This window comes from Hylobates moloch, unplaced genomic scaffold (genome assembly GCF_009828535.3).
Source record: "Hylobates moloch isolate HMO894 unplaced genomic scaffold, HMol_V3 SCAFFOLD_11, whole genome shotgun sequence".
Classification (NCBI taxonomy): domain Eukaryota; kingdom Metazoa; phylum Chordata; class Mammalia; order Primates; family Hylobatidae; genus Hylobates; species Hylobates moloch.
In genome coordinates this window covers 76,115,964-76,132,689 of record NW_026652286.1, presented here as the reverse complement: position 1 = coordinate 76,132,689, position 16,726 = coordinate 76,115,964, and the positions used below count along the sequence as shown (strand labels likewise).

Sequence of the window (16,726 nt, the reverse complement as noted above, 5' to 3'; positions counted from 1 at the left end):
TTTGTTGCTTCTAATGGATTAAGAACCTCACGTACTGTGTGCTTCTGAAGCTTTAGAGAGGCTCCTTGCAGTTCCCATTAATTAAAAAAAAATTCCCCTTATTTTTGGTTATATATTAAAAACGTACTGTGTAGGTAACAAATACAGGTTAGTGGGTGTCTCTTTGGAGGAAGAAGTGTAAGTTCTGCTGAAGGGAATGTGAAGGACTCTGATTTTGAAACAATTTTTAAAATTTGATATTTAAAAAAAAATCTAAAGCAAACACCATAACATCTAATATTTGTTCATTTGAGGAAGGCAATTAATTAATTAATTTATTCTTCGTATTTTCAAAGTAAGTTTTTTTAAAAAAGAGAAGAAAGAAGCCTGCTGTTACTAATCATTTTTAGTTAAATTAGTTACTCCTTCCCCTGGAATCCTACAGCCCTTTGCTACCGTGCCACGTAACTCTTATTTCATTGTGCTATGATTTTTCTCTATATGAGCATTTTTAATGTATTGTTTCCCAAATTTAACCAAAAAAGCTGGTGGTATAGCAATATTAATATCAGATTAAAACATTTACAATGTGGAGACTGTTTTTACATATTTCACTGTCCGATCAGCTTTTAAATCTCTCAAGAGCAGAGACTGTATTATCTATCTATCCTTATATTTCTGGAATCTGGCCAGTATTTGGCTTATTTTGCTGAGTATTGAGCAAAAATTCATAAGCATGAGGTTGGCATCATATTAAAGACCTATGCTTCTTTATTAAGTAATTTTATGTCATTGTACTGAATGCATTTCTGTAATGAATTAAAATTTTTCACTGGATGGGGATGTAGTAGAAAGAGCTAGCTAGCCCTCTATCCTCTTCTCTTTTTGAGCACCCAGCTGACTACGTTTCCCAGCCACCCTAGAAATTATGTATACCCATGTAATTAAGTTCCCTCTAATGTAATGTAAACATAATGATGCGTAACATTTCCAAACATGGCCCACAAAAATGTTCCATGTGTATTCGTCCGTGCTTTTCCCTTTCTAGCTGATTGTAATGTCAACAGCAAGCCCTGAAAAACACATTTTTAAAGGAATATATTTAAATATATATATATTTAATATATTAAAATATATTCCTTTAAAGTATATATTCAAATACATTCTTCTAAAAATGTTTTCCATTTTATCTTTGGTTTCTCCTCTAAGTATATAACTTTTCATTGATACTACTTGCTTTAAATAACTACCAAAAATATAAGCCTCAGCTCTTAGAATCTGTTTGCTACAAGGATAGAGCTGCAAAAAACTTCATAGGATACTAAAATGTCTATCACTCAACTAAACAGTGTTTTTGGTTCCTTAGATTTCGGGGAATCTTGCAGAGCTAAAATAATAGCTCCTATAAAAAATGCAGGCCAGGAGTGTGGTGGCTCATGCTTGTAATCTTAGCACTTTGGGAGGCTAAGGCAGGTGGATCACTTGAGTGCAGGAGTTTGAGACCAGCCTGGTAAACATGGCAAAACCCTATCTATCTCTACAAAAAAATAAGAAATTAGCTGGGCAGGGTGGTGCATCCTGTAGTCTCAGCTACTCAGAAGGCTGAGCTAGGAGGATAGATTGAGTCTATGAGGTTGAGGCTGCAGTGAGCCATGATTGCACCACGGCACTCTATCCTGGGCAACCGAGTGAGACCTTGTCTCAAAAAACAGTAACAAAAACACAAAAAAGCTGAATATTTAATAACCAGAATTTATCCTCCATTATTATGTCACCTGAATTATTCCTATTTGAATTACCTTAAGATATTAGTTATAAATATATAATTATGACAGTAATTATATATTTGTATATTATAATTAGCATAGTATAATTATATTCATGTTGATACTTTTATACATTCATTATAACTTTATAATACATTCTTCAGTATGTAAAAAGAGTCATGGGAAGACTGAAAAAATTATGAATGCTCTTATATTTTATTAAATAATTATGACACAAATGACAGCCAAAATATTTATTATTGATTAGTATACCACTTAAAATCTCTGACCTAAAACAAATTTTTGAGCCACTGAAAAAGCAAACTTCCTCACAGAAATATTTATTGTTACCAAAAGAACACTGTTTTAACAATAACTCCTTTATTACTTTAAAACATGCACAGTGCTGCTTTTACATATTAAAATTTCAATGACATCAACAACATAAGGTAACTATATGTTAATATTTTGAACTAACATTTCAAATGTAGACTGACCACATGTTTGATTTAAAGCTTAAAGAATCATTGTTCCCTTTTGTGAAGACGGCTTTTGTTGTCATTAGATTCTACTGATTTTTTAGGAATAGAGCTGCTCCACACTGAATCCACTGGTCTTGGTTGCCCCCACATGGAACATCAATATTGGTAACCACACGATCCCTTTCAGCACTTGTGTAAACAGGCAAAGAGATGCACTCATCCGGAGAATATGGACCACATGCATCCTGTTTAAAAAATAACTTGTTTTAAAATACAGCAATACACTATTTGGAAACAGATTATTAGATAACCAAGGAAACAAACATATTAATATTATGAAATATTTCAAATTAATATGATAAAGCCCTATCATCCACCTGCAACAAAATGAAACACATGGCCTATCGTGTTTTATTTACAACCTCTCCCTAGCCCCAAATATTGGAGTATTTTGAACAGCACCTTCCAATTACAAAATTTCACCCATATTTACATATATATCTCTATAAATAAAATAGAACCATGTAAGTATTATCACACAGTAGAAAATTACCAATAATTCCCTAATATCATCACACATCCATTATCTCATTATCTCCTGTTTTAAAGAGTTTTTCTGTTAGAATCATAATTTAAATAAAGCCTATGCTTTGCAGTTTGTTGAAATGTCTCTTAAGTCTCCCAAATCTGTAAGTTTTTCCTCTTTTCCTAGCAATTTGTTTGCAGAAGAAACTATACCAAATAGTTTCCCACATTCTTGTTTGGGTTACATTCCCATGGTATCACGTTGGTCTGTCTGTTCCTTGTATTCCTATAAACTGGATCTAGAGGTGAGCTCAGACTCAATGTTTGGAAAATACCGCATAGGTGGTACTAGATGTTTCCATCAAGCAGCACATGTCTGGTTGTCTCTCTTTTTTGGCTATTAGGGGCCACTGATAATCATTTTTCATTCAAGATTACACAAGGGGTAATCTATCATTCCTTATTCCAAACAGGAATATATCTATAAAGAGAAACTTCCACTTATCAATTCTTTTTGTTACCATGAGGTGCAGTTCATACAAGAAAAACTAGATAAATGCCTATTTCCCTTTATGTGTTTTCTTTTTTTATTTTTATTTTTTTTACTTTATTTTTTTTTTATTATACTTTAGGTTTTAGGGTACATGTGCACAATGTGCAGGTGTGTTACATATGTATCCACGTGCAATGTTGATTTCCTGCACCCATTAACTCGTCATTTAGCATTAGGTATATCTCCTAATGCTGTCCCTCCCCCCTCCCCCAACCCCACAACAGTCCCCGGACTGTGATGTTCCCCTTCCTGAGTCCATGAGTTCTCACTGTTCAATTCCCACCTATGAGTGAGAACATGCAGTGTTTGGTTTTTTGTCCTTCTGATAGTTTACTGAGAATGATGTTTTCCAGTTTCATCCATGTCCCTACAAAGGACATGAACTCATCATTTTTTACAGCTGCATAGTATTCCATGGTGTATATGTGCCACATTTTCTTAATCCAGTCTATCGTTGTTGGACATTTGGGTTGGTTCCAACTCTTTGCTATTGTGAATAGTGCCGCAATAAACATACGTGTGCATGTGTCTTTATAGCAGCATGATTTATAGTCCTTTGGGTATATACCCAGTAATGGGATGTCTGGGTCAAATGGTATTTCTAGTTCTAGATCCCTGAGAAATCGCCACACTGACTTCCACAATGGTTGAACTAGTTTACAGTCCCACCAACAGTGTAAAAGTGTTCCTATTTCTCCACATCCTCTCCAGCACCTGTTTTTTACTGATTTTTTAATGATGGCCATTCTAACTGGTGTGAGATGGTATCTCACTGTGGTTTTGATTTGCATTTCTCTGATGGCCAGTGATGATGAGCATTTCTTCATGTGTTTTTTGGCTGCATAAATGTCTTCTTTTGAGAAGTGTCTGTTCATGTCCTTTGCCCACTTTTTGATGGGGTTGTTTGTTTTTTTCTTGTAAATTTGTTTGTGTTCATTGTAGATTCTGGATATTAGCCCTTTGTCAGATGAGTAGGTTGCAAAAATTTTCTCCCATTCTGCAGGTTGCCTATTCACTCTGATGGTAGTTTCTTTTGCTGTGCAGAAGCTCTTTAGTTTAATTAGATCCCATTTGTCAATTTTGGCTTTTGTTGCCATTGCTTTTGGTGTTTTAGATGTGAAGTCCTTGCCCACGCCTATGTCCTGAATGGTATTGCCTAGGTTTTCTTGTAGGATTTTAATGGTTTTAGGTCTAACATTTAAGTCTTTAATCCATCTTGAATTAATTTTTATATAAGGTGTAAGGAAGGGATCCAGTTTCAGCTTTCTACATATGGCTAGCCAGTTTTCCCAGCACCATTTATTAAATAGGGAATCCTTTCCCCATTTCTTGTTTTTGTCAGGCTTGTCAAAGATCAGATAGATAGTTGTAGATATGCGGCATCATTTCTGAGGGCTCTGTTCTGTTCCATTGATCTATGTCTCTGTTGTGGTACCAGTACCATGCTGTTTTGGTTACTGTAGCCTTGTAGTATAGTTTGAAGTCAGGTAGCATGATGCCTGCAGCTTTGTTCTTTTGGCTTAGGATTGACTTGGCAATGCGGGCTCTTTTTTGGTTCCACATGAACTTTAAAGTAGTTTTTTCCAATTCTGTGAAGAAAGTCATTGGTAGCTTGATGGGGATGGCATTGAATCTATAAATTACCTTGGGCAGTATGGCCATTTTCGTGATATTGATTCTTCCAACCCATGAGCATGGAATGTTCTTCCATTTGTTTGTATCCTCTTTTATTTCATTGAGTAGTGGTTTGTAGTTCTCCTTGAAGAGGTCCTTCATGTCCCTTGTAAGTTGGATTCCTAGGTATTTTATTCTCTTTGAAGCAATTGTGAATGGGAATTCACTCATGATTTGGCTGTTTGTCTGTGATTGGTGTACAAGAATGCTTGTGATTTTTGTACATTGATTTTGTATCCTGAGACTTTGCTGAAGTTGCTAATCAGCTTAAGGAGATTTTGGGCTGAGACAATGGGGTTTTCTAGATATACAATCATGTCATCTGCAAACAGGGACAATCTGACTTCCTCTTTTCCTAATTGAATACCCTTTATTTCCTTCTCCTGCCTGATTGCTCTGGCCAGAACTTCCAGCACTATGTTGAATAGGAGTGGTGAGAGAGGGCATCCCTGTCTTGTGCCAGTTTTCAGAGGGAATGCTTCCAGTTTTTGCCCATTCAGTATGGTATTGGCTGTGGGTTTGTCATAGATAGCTCTTATTATTTTGAGATACATCCCATCAATACCTAATTTATTGAGAGTTTTTAGCATGAAGGGTTGTTGAATTTTGTCAAAGGCCTTTTCTGCATCTATTGAGATAATCATGTGGTTTTTGTCTTTGGTTCTGTTTATATGCTGGATTACATTTATTGATTTGCGTATGTTGAACCAGCCTTGCATCCCAGGGATGAAGCCCACTTGATTATGGTGGATAAGCTTTTTGATGTGCTACTGGATTTGGTTTGCCAGTATTTTATTGAGGATTTTTGCATCAATGTTCATCAAGGATATTGGTCTGAAATTCTCTTTTCTGGTTATGTCTCTGCCAGGCTTTGGTATCAGGACGATGCTGGCTTCATAAAATGTGTTAGGGAGGATTCCCTCTTTTTCTATTGATTGGAATAGTTTCAGAAGGAATGGTACCGCTTCCTCCTTGTACCTCTGGTAGAATTCGGCTGTGAATCCATCAGGTCCTGGACTCTTTTTGGTTGGTAAGCTATTGATTATTGCCACAATTTCAGAACCTGTTATTGGTCTATTCAGAGATTCAACTTCTTCCTGGTTTAGTCTTGGGAGGGTGTATTTGTCAAGGAATTTATCCATTTCTTCTAGATTTTCTAGTTTATTTGCATAGAGGTGTTTGTAGTATTCTCTGATGGTAGATTGTATTTCTGTGGGATCGGTGGTGATATCCCCTTTTTCATTTTTTATTGCATCTATTTGATTCTTCTCTCTTTTCTTCTTTATTAGTCTTGCTAGTGGTCTATCAATTTTGTTGATCTTTTCAAACAACCAGCTCCTGGATTCATTAATTTTTTGAAGGGTTTTTTGTGTCTCTATTTCCTTCAGTTCTGCTCTGATTTTAGTTATTTCTAGCCTTCTGCTAGCTTTTGAATGTGTTTGCTCTTGCTTTTCTAGTTCTTTTAATTGTGATGTTAGGGTGTCAATTTTGGATCTTTCCTGCTTTCTCTTGTGGGCATTTAGTGCTATAAATTTCCCTCTACACACTGCTTTGAATGTGTCCCAGAGATTCTGGTATGTTGTGTCTTTGTTCTCATTGGTTTCAAAGAACATCTTTATTTCTGCCTTCATTTCATTATGTACCCAATAGTCATTCAGGAGCAGGTTGTTCAGTTTCCATGTAGTTGAGCAGTTTTGAGTGAGTTTCTTAATCCTGAGTTCTAGTTTGATTGCACTGTGGTCTGAGAGACAGTTTGTTATAATTTCTGTTCTTTTACATTTGCTGAGGAGAGCTTTACTTCCAACTATCCTAGTCTCTGATAAAATAGACTTTAAACCAACAAAGATCAAAAGAGACAAAGAAGGCCATTACATAATGGTAAAGGGATCAATTCAACAAGAAGAGCTAACTATCCTAAATATATATGCACCCAACACAGGAGCACCCAGATTCATAAAGCAAGTCCTGAGTGACCTACAATGGGACTTAAACTGCCACACAATAATAATGGGAGATTTTAACACCCCACTGTCAACATTAGCCAGATCTACGAGACAGAAAGTTAACAATGATATCCAGGAATTGAACTCAGCTCTACACAAAGTGGACCTAATAGACATCTACAGAACTCTCCACCCCAAATCAACAGAGTATACATTTTTTTCAGCACCACACCACACCTATTCCAAAGTTGACCACATAGTTGGAAGTAAAGCTCTCCTTTATGTGTTTTCAAAACAGTGAATGTTTCCTAGCACACTCCCAAGGTGATCAATGACCACCCCTTCTTTTTAAAAAATGGCATTATGAACTGGTGGATTTAAACGTATGTGATGTGCTTTAATGCAATGCAATCGCTACTGCACTGGTGTTCAAATTGTCAGTCTTTGCTCAGGGGGAACTTTTTAAGTTGGCTCCTGAGTTTTGATATGTCCCCAGTTGTCTCTTCAATAGTTTCACTGCCTTTCTAGTATGACAAGTATTATTATACAAGCTCATCTTTTGTATTTCCTGCCCTAGCAATTAGTCATTAATTTGATGATTCCTAGTTTCTTTCAAGAGAAATGGTATTAGAGACCATAATTTGGGTGCTAGGAATAATTGATCTTTTTTTTCTTTTTGAGATGGAGTCTTGCTCTGTCGCCCAGGCTGGAGTGCAGTGGCACAATCTCGGCTCACTACAAGCTCTGCCTCCCGGGTTCATGCCATTCTCCTGCCTCAGCCTCTCAAGTAGCTGGGACTACAGGTGCCTGCCACCACGCCCGGCTAATTTTTTGTATTTTTAGTAGAGACGGGGTTTCACAGTGTTAGCCAGGATGGTTTCCATCTCCTGACCTCGTGATCCATACGCCTTGGCCTCCCAAAGTGCTGGGATTACAGGTGTCAGCCACTGCATCTGGCCAATGGATCATTTTAATTCTAGGATGTTTTATTGACTTGAGCTTAGAAATCATGTATTTTTAAAAGAAAAACATGAGTTCATAATTGTATTTCCAATTCAAATATAGGATTAGCATTTTTACTGAATTTATATGATTTTATTCAATTATTACTTTGCAGAGTTGGAATGGAACTTAAGAGGCAAGCTAGACCCATTTTAAAATATTACAAAAGTGACAAATCAGAAGCCCACAGAGAATTTACCCATGGTAGCCTAGTTAGGAAGTGGCAAAGTTGTCACAGATATTACAGTTGAGAAAACACTCTAGTATATGAATGTTAGCAACTAATGTCTCTTATTCTGTTACTTTTCAAAATAGAACACAATAGCATTTATGGAACCAAATTATTTTCAGGCTCTGGAGTACCTGTCTAGGAGCTCCTGACCCTGTAGAGGTTACTCTCCGAACATCAGTTTCCCTATTAGAGAAAGACAAATGACATTTGCCTACCTCACAGGATGTAGAAAGAATCAGATGTCATATTAAAGAACTCTAGATATAAGTATTGTTTATCCACATATCTCTAATTCTTGGGACTGCCTTTTCCTTATTCCCTACTAATTCTCAAATCGACTAGAAAAAATCAGCTTTTTGGCAGCTACCACATCTCTGAAATGGTGTTAAGATAGAAATAATTTTCTTTCATAAAAAATTAAGACATTCTACTTTTAAGCCTAAGTGGGCATTATATGAACTTTATATTATCTTTTCCAATCCTGCTCCTCTCTCTGTCTCTCTCCCCCCGCCGCCCACACACATACCCACACACCAACAATGGTTCTGACTCTTCTGGCCCTTGATATAAATCAGTATGTCCCCTGAAAAATTATTCATTCCTAACATTCTTAAATCTTAACCTGATACATATAACAAGACATATTCTCTAGGTAGAATCATTCCCAAACAGATAAAAACACCATCTGTCCTAAATTTTTCTAATTATCTGTTTGAACTGATGATCTTGTCAGTTATTCAGCCATTCATTTAACAGCATTTTATATGCTAATATTGTGCCTAGAATTGTAAAGTCTAAGCAATTCAGTACATAGACAAATAGAGAAAATAATCGCCTTTGAATTTTTACTTTAGGAAACAAAATACACACATATCAAATATCTAGAATATAAGTTTTGGGAAAATATATACTTTAGAAAATCAAAATAAAGAAAACGCTACTCTGGGATATGTTAACCTAGCAGTGATTCATGGAGAGAGTAAATCCTTATTTGAACTTCAGAAAAAAAATGTGGGATTTGGAATAAAGAGAATTTTCAAGTTTTATCAGTCACCGACTAATCTCTTCCCTCTTGTTCAATTCTGCTTAGATGGCAAAGCTTTAGGAATAAAAAACTGTAATTGTCATGACTCCTTAGCCAATCTTAACTCCTTAGCCAATCTTAAAAGGTAAAGCCTAGTGCAAGCATTCCTTTACATTCTTTGGCAAAGAGCAGACAAAAGTCATATATTTGTTAAGACTGAAGTGATCTGAATCTATGATTGCCTATTTTTAATCCTGGGAAAGGTCTTAAATTATCTTTTTCTGACACCTGATATTTGCTTTGTTTTCCATTACTTCTATGATCAAAACTGAAATAGAAACATCACAATGAAATGTTTTACGATGTTATTCCTTTCTAGTCAGGAGATTTCTCTATATCTATATCGATGTAAAGACTATTTCTCTTTAAATTAGGAACTTAATAATGCTGATTATTATCAACTTAAAGTTGATTTTTTGCATATTCACTAACAGTTTACTAGTTTTTGTATATATTTCCGAATTCTTCCAAACCTTTTAGTTGTAGGCTTTGTCTTACAGCCAGGGTACAAATCTTAAAACCTACAGTGTTTTAAAGCAAAGCAATACAGTGGCTTCTTGATATTTTGTCACTTCTCAAAATCTCTTACGTGGTAAATGTTACTTCTGTAAAAAAGCTAAATACACTTGCTCTTAAGTCTCCAATAAATAAATGCTCACAGTAGAAGCAGGGACAAGTATTTTTGGCATTCTCACTATTATATTAGCACAATGTTTTATGTATATAGAAGTTCTTTGAATACTCCTTAACTGAATTAAATTATTATGACCCAATTTCCTCTTTAATATGTTTAACAGGCAAAACATAAGACACTGTTGGGCTGAAGTATTTGGATGAAACTAAAATTTTAATAACTATGAACAAACACCCTGTGTTCAATTAATGCAGAAAAGGAGTTATATTAGGAAGACTTCAAATAATTCACATTATATTTCCTCCAAAGTTTTGTGCAATTACAATAATTCAAAATCTATAAATTGTGATTACTCTAAAATTGTTGATGTGTTCATAAACCATATCTTTATTAAAACAAACTGGTCCAGTTAGTTCTGTTCAATAATGAGGCTAAAATTTGAAATTTTATACTCATTTGAATCAATTAGCTTTTCATAAATAAAAATTGTTTTATGTGAATAAACATCTTGCATAATTTTTCTGCTTTCCTAAAGTGTCCAAGAAAAGCCTGAATGTCGGCCGGGCGCGGTGGCTCACGCTTGTAATCCCAGCACTCTGGGAGGCCGAGGTGGGCGGATCACGAGGTCAGGGGATCGAAACCACGGTGAAACCCCGTCTCTACTAAAAATACCAAAAAATTAGCCGGGCGTGGTGGCGGGCGCCTGTAGTCCCAGCTACTCGGAGAGGCTGAGGCAGGAGAATGGCGTGAACCCGGAAGGCGGAGCTTGCAGTGAGCCGAGATTGCGCCACTGCACTCCAGCCTGGGCGACAGAGAGAGACTACGTCTCAAAAAAAAAAACAAAAAAACAAACAAAAAAAAAAGAAAAGCCTGAATGTCTCACAACAAAATTTGCCTATGCCTTCGGCAAAATGACTTAAAAACATACATTCTACAAATAGCAAGCAATACAGTACTATTTGAAAGAAGACAATGCAATTTTCAAAGGCAAAATGGTGACTCAGTAGTCCCCTCTTATTCGTGGGGAATATATTCCAAGGACCCAATGGATGCCTGAAACCGTGGATGGTGCCAAACCCTATATATACTATGTTTCTTCCTAAACATACATATCTAGGATAAGGTTTAATTTATACATTAGGTATAGTAAGATATTAACACAAATAATAGAATAATTATAACAATATACCGTAATAATAAAGTTGTGTGAATATGGTCTCTCTATCTCAAAATATCTATTGTACTATATTCATTTATTTGCTGACTGTGGGTAACTGAAATTACAGATACAGAGGGACTACCATATTAGATACCACTTAGTTTCCAAACCAAAGAAAGCAAGGAAAAACAAAACCAAACAATGAAAACAAAATTATTAGGTTACTCATATTAGCTATTTGGCCAATTTCAATTCAACTTCATAACAAAACACATATGAAGACAAAACAAAATATATTCATCAGTCTATGCACAGTCCAACTTATTTTAACACATGCTTTCTGAATGTTTATAATCAAGTCAATGAACAGTTCTTTTTTAGAAGAGGAAATGATAGAAAGTCGGAGTTCTAATGTATGTACAAGTAGCACAATTTAGTGATGCAATTCTGGGGGAAAAAAATCTCAAAATAGGAAACAAAACAGCTTGCCACCAATGAATACTCTGAGTTTGTTTTGTTAAGAATGTCTAGCTAGGTTTCAAAATGTATATTGGTAAAGATATACTTCCGTGATTTTTCAATAATATAGTGATAACATCATTACTTTCATAATAAGTCCCTCAAGAAAAAAAATCACATACAAAATATGTTAGTCAAATATTTGTTATTTTCAAACCAGAGTGTACAGAAGGCAGAACTTTCAACGCATATCTTCTGATATATGTGATATGTTAACATCTATACAAAATATAAAGTAATGATTGTTTTCCTGAGTAGCTTGTGTAAATACTTTATAGTTCTATTTTCTCTGAGAATAAATTTTTTTCTGAAGCTGAATTGTCAATTGTGCCTATCAGAAGATCCAGCCTCATGGGTTCAGGCTGGCTCAGGACTACTATGTTACTGTGGGGCTGATAAACTCTAAGGAGCATTATTTATAGGAAGATAGAACAAAGGCAAACTGACTCCCTGTGGAATGCCAGAAGGGCATCGCTGAGACTGGTCTTCATCATAAAGCAGTGTTGACCAAATCATACTATGTGGAATATTCGATCCTGATGGAGCATAGGGTGTAGGTGCATGAGAAGGTTGTGTGGTAAGTGATCTTCGGGACTTCTCAAGGCTGTTAACATAAGACTTTCCAAGGGAGGGAATATTGTGTTTATTAAGTTTGTTTACTGAATCATTTTTCATAGAGAATTATTATGAAATGATATAAACATGTAAAGAAATGCACTGGAAAAAGCTAATATTCTCTGGGTAAAATCCTCTAGCTATATCTTAATTTGAACCAATATTAATTTTACCAAAGACACTGCACTGAGCTGGAACTGGAGTAACTCTAAGAATCTGTATCATGGAGCCACTGCACTCCAGCAGGAGACAGAGTGAGACTCTGTCTCAAAAAAAAAAAAAAAAAAAAAAAAAATCTGTTTCATGAATGAATAAATAGTGTGAATGTCAGTTATATTATCTTAGTACACAGATAATGGTAAACAGAAATACTAGAAAAATATTTCACCAGCATTTTATTTATTTTCATTTTTCCTTGAATTCATCATTCCAATCTTGTTAATTCACAAAGTACGCTGCATTTCAAATAGAGGCAATGATAGAGCTTCCTCTTTATGCCCCAATAGAAGTCTTAGAATTTGTTGATGATACCCTTTTTTAAGTATCACCACATACTGAAACAATGTTGAAGTTCTTCAATCTTTTGCAACCTAAAATGTTCTTTGAAAAATGGAAGTGCAGCCTAACTCAAAGCAATGTTGTGCAAATGACTGGGTTAGTGGACAAGTTTCTGTTGAAATGAAGCTCCTCAGGGATACTGGGTGTCAGATAATATTGTGAAAATAATTTGTGAAATAACCTCCTTCTGGTCTAAAAAAAGTTTAGTTACCAAAGTTCTGAATATAATAATACATAATCTTTTAAACCTCCATTTTCTACTTTAAAATGGAGATTACAATTCCTATTTCAAAAATTTTTTAAAAGCTTAATATCTTGTATTTGAAACAGCTTGCATAGTGCTTGGTATGTAATCAGTGCAAATAAATGTTCACTATGATTGTCTGGACACTAATGCTACCATTGTGGAACTCATAAGTCATTTAACTTACCTGATTCTCAGTCTTTTCATCAGAAAAATAGAAAATTTGCTGTACCAAACCCATAGGATTGTTAATGAGACACAGGTATAATTGTATCTCACAGTGTGCCAATCTATTATCCACCCACTCACTGCTAGACTGATTTTCTAAAACTACAAATCTGATCTTACCATACTCCTGTTCTCAATTCTTTAAAAAATTTTTTTAAATTTATTTTTATTTAATAAAGGTGGGGTCTTGCTATGTTGCCCAAGCCAGGCTCTAACTCCTGGGCTCAAGTGATTCTCCTGCCTTGGCCTCCCAAAGTGTTGGGATTACAGGTGTGAGCCACCATGCCTGGCCCTGTTTTAAATTCTTGATGGCTTCCTACTGACCATAAGGTGGTCTAAACTCTGGCATGGCTACTCAGCTTATCATACTTGGTCTTGGCCTTCCTTTCTGGCCGCATCCCCCACCATTCTTCCATATGAACTATACGCTCTGGATGTACAATACTTGCAGTTCCCAGATATCCTAAGCTCTTTTCTGTCTGCATATATTTACATATGCTGCTACTTCTGTCTGGAATGCCTTGCTACCCTATCTTTTTTGAATTTGTCCTTAAACTGTTATTACTAAAGTTCAAGTAACAGTTCAAGAGAAGCTGCCACCTCTCTCAGCGAGGTCACTGACTTTCCCTCATTGTTCACACATGGTAGAGTTGAAGCCTCCCTCATCTGTCAAAGCACTTTATATAAACCTCTCTAATTTCACTAATGATTCTGAACTGTAGTAGTCTCTTTGCTTATTTGCTCCCCCAGTTGGCGGAAGACTCTGCAGGAGAAATCTGTTTATCTTTGTAATCCCAGGGTTCAGCATAACATCTGGTATATAAAAACTCAACAATAACTTAATAATGAGTGAAAGTACTGGTAAACTAAAAAGTACCATATGAAATAAGATAAAACATTGTAGCATTATAAAAGTTTAAATTATTGACAATAGGATAAATTTGACTTACCATGTATGAAGCACTGTGCTAGGTACTTTACACACACAAACATATTTAATCCTCAACATGATCCTACAGAAACATTATTATGTCCATTTTCAAATGAGGAAACTGGCTCAGTGAAGTTAGGTACCTTGCCTAAATCACCTAATTCATAAGCTTGGGAACTTGGACTACAATTTAGGTCTGCTGAACTAGAGAATTTTGTGTTCTGAAACACTTAGCAGTAGATCTCATGTTCTTTCCTTCTTAGCTGATATGGGACAGACATTCTGAAAGTAGTATGATCATAGGAAAAGGAGGAGGCTCACTGTAAAGAAAGAAGGGGAAAAAGGAGGTGGGGAAGCACTAACAAATTCTTCCATTACATGCCATGTACAAGTGCAAAGGCCCAAGAGAAAATCTTACAGAAAAAGAGTAAAAAGTTCATATTACCTTTTAGTCATCTCTTCTATAGGATAAATGCTCAATTCATTTTACCTCTCTTTATATGAGCTATTTTTCCGATTAAATTAGCTTTTTATTCCAATCCTGACTTTTTAGAAGTATGACAAAACTGGATAGAAAGAATACACAAAGTAAAATACTGCCAAGCTATCAATTCCTAGTCTTGTAAAGTCACATCACTTTTCATACGACCCAGTAACAGACTGGCTTTGTCCATGACAGCACTGCATTCCTGATTTGCATTCAGTACGTGGGTATTGCTCCAGGTCATTTTCTCCTATATTTATTCCTAGTTGCTCTTCAAGCTCTATTTTTATTGTTTGGGTTTTCCCTCAAGTGAACCTGTTTATACTTGCCCCACTTTTTTTTTCTCCTCCTCATGATCATTATATGGATTTTATTTCCCAGAGAATTAGTAGTTTATATAATTTAAATTCATTGGAATTTATCTCTGCCATCCTAAACAATTTCGTATGTTATATTCACAACCCTTGATAAATTCCAACCTTAACTTTTGTATGTAAGTTTCAATTTGATTTACACACCTAGGATAAAAATGTGTCATTAATAATTTACCAAATTTTTGTAGAAAATTTTCATAGGAATTAACAGCAAGATTGAAGTAAACATTGATTCTTTCAATCTCTTCTCTCTCCTTTATCTCATAGTCACTCTAATTTTGGAGAAAATGAAGCTGATATGGGAGAAAAATAGGGAATTTAGACAGGAACGTATGCTCTTTTAGGTCAGAGGATACTCTTACAGCTGTCTTGGCAATGTTGCTAACTGCTATCGCTTTTTAAGATTTTCCTTAAATAAATACTCTGGTGCATTTGATTTTTATTTTATAAGAATGACAATAAGTGGAAAATTCAATGCATTATTTCCCAATGAGAAAGCTCATTTTTCTTGTAGTAAGCAATACATGAAATAGTTTTGTTGCTTAGATACAGAATCAGAACTTTAAAGTTTATTTACATGTAGTCATATATGCGTTCTTAAACTTTATTAAGAAAAAGTTATGTGCTTCTTTACAACTATGTCCTATTTTAAAGACATGTATACCCCAAGTTCTACTGTTGAAAGTTTTTTCAATAATGGTTTTGAAAGGAAAAAAGTTAACTAAATAAGTCTTTAAGATTGTTTTCTTCATCCACCTATCAGCTGCATAATGACATTGTGTGATACAAACCCATACATCTATTAACACCTTAATTCTATCACTTTCTGTGTAGCTAACTACGAGAAGTCATTTAACCTGCATGAGCACATTTCCTCATTTGAAAGTGGGAATAATAATATCTGCCTTGCATGGCTGCTCTGAGGAGGATTTTAGGTAAAGCATATAAAGTACCTAGCACACATTGCTGAAAATAAGAGGAATGAAACATGTGGTAGTTCTTATTATCATTAAAGGCTTTTTTATTACCAGGCTATAAACTCTCTAGAAATTAATACTATGTTATTCTTTCTATAACAAAATCAAGGTTTTCAAATGTCTTGTACATCTTAAACATGATAAAGGATAAAATACTTTGACTGCAAATGTGTTCAAATGCAGGTGAGATTAGAAAGCAAACAAAAATACACAGGCCAAGAATGTCTTCTTGAAAAGATAAAATCTAAGAGTGAACTGATACAATTAAAACTTGTGCTTGTTAAAAATATATTACCTGTGGAATCCAGCCCATAAAACAAGGCAGCACTGATGACACGCTAGGAGAATCAAGCTGATTTTCAGAAAGTTGATTTCCATCAAAACTACATCCTTCTAGTAACAAGCCACTGATCTGCCATGGAAACAAATAAGTCATGAAAATATGCATTAAGGTCTCAAATGTCAGAGGTTACTGTATCCTAAGAGCAATGCTTTCCATTGTGTTCACCAATTCCAAATATAGGAAAACAAAGATTATGGTACTTTGAGAATAAAATCAGTAAGGCCTGGACTAGTGTTCACTGTCAACTTCTTTGAGACTGATTTCTCATTTTTAGCAAATACATTTTTAAAATTACTTATAAATCTCATCTGTTATACAACTGCAGGTGTCTTGACATTAGTGTAATAGAATTACAGTGGCAAAAGCCAAAAAGTTATTCTTTCTCCATGAGGGAAGGGAGAAAAGCATAATTAGAGAACA

General features: G+C 35.2%; 1 protein-coding gene across 3 annotated transcripts in view; it reads right to left on the bottom strand.

The window, feature by feature from the left end:
• Window positions 1–1,984: 1,984 nt before the first annotated feature.
• Window positions 1,985–16,726, bottom strand: part of DYNC2H1 (dynein cytoplasmic 2 heavy chain 1) — a 388,044-nt gene continuing 373,302 nt past the window's right edge. For all 3 annotated transcript variants that reach the window (XM_032167257.2, XM_032167258.2, XM_058446233.1), the window contains 2 exons: window positions 16,259–16,375; window positions 1,985–2,472 (listed from right to left, as the gene is read on the bottom strand). In XM_032167257.2, the coding sequence (XP_032023148.1) occupies window positions 2,314–2,472; window positions 16,259–16,375 (276 nt within the window). In that variant the 3' untranslated portion in view covers window positions 1,985–2,313. The remainder of the gene's footprint in view (window positions 2,473–16,258; window positions 16,376–16,726) is intronic.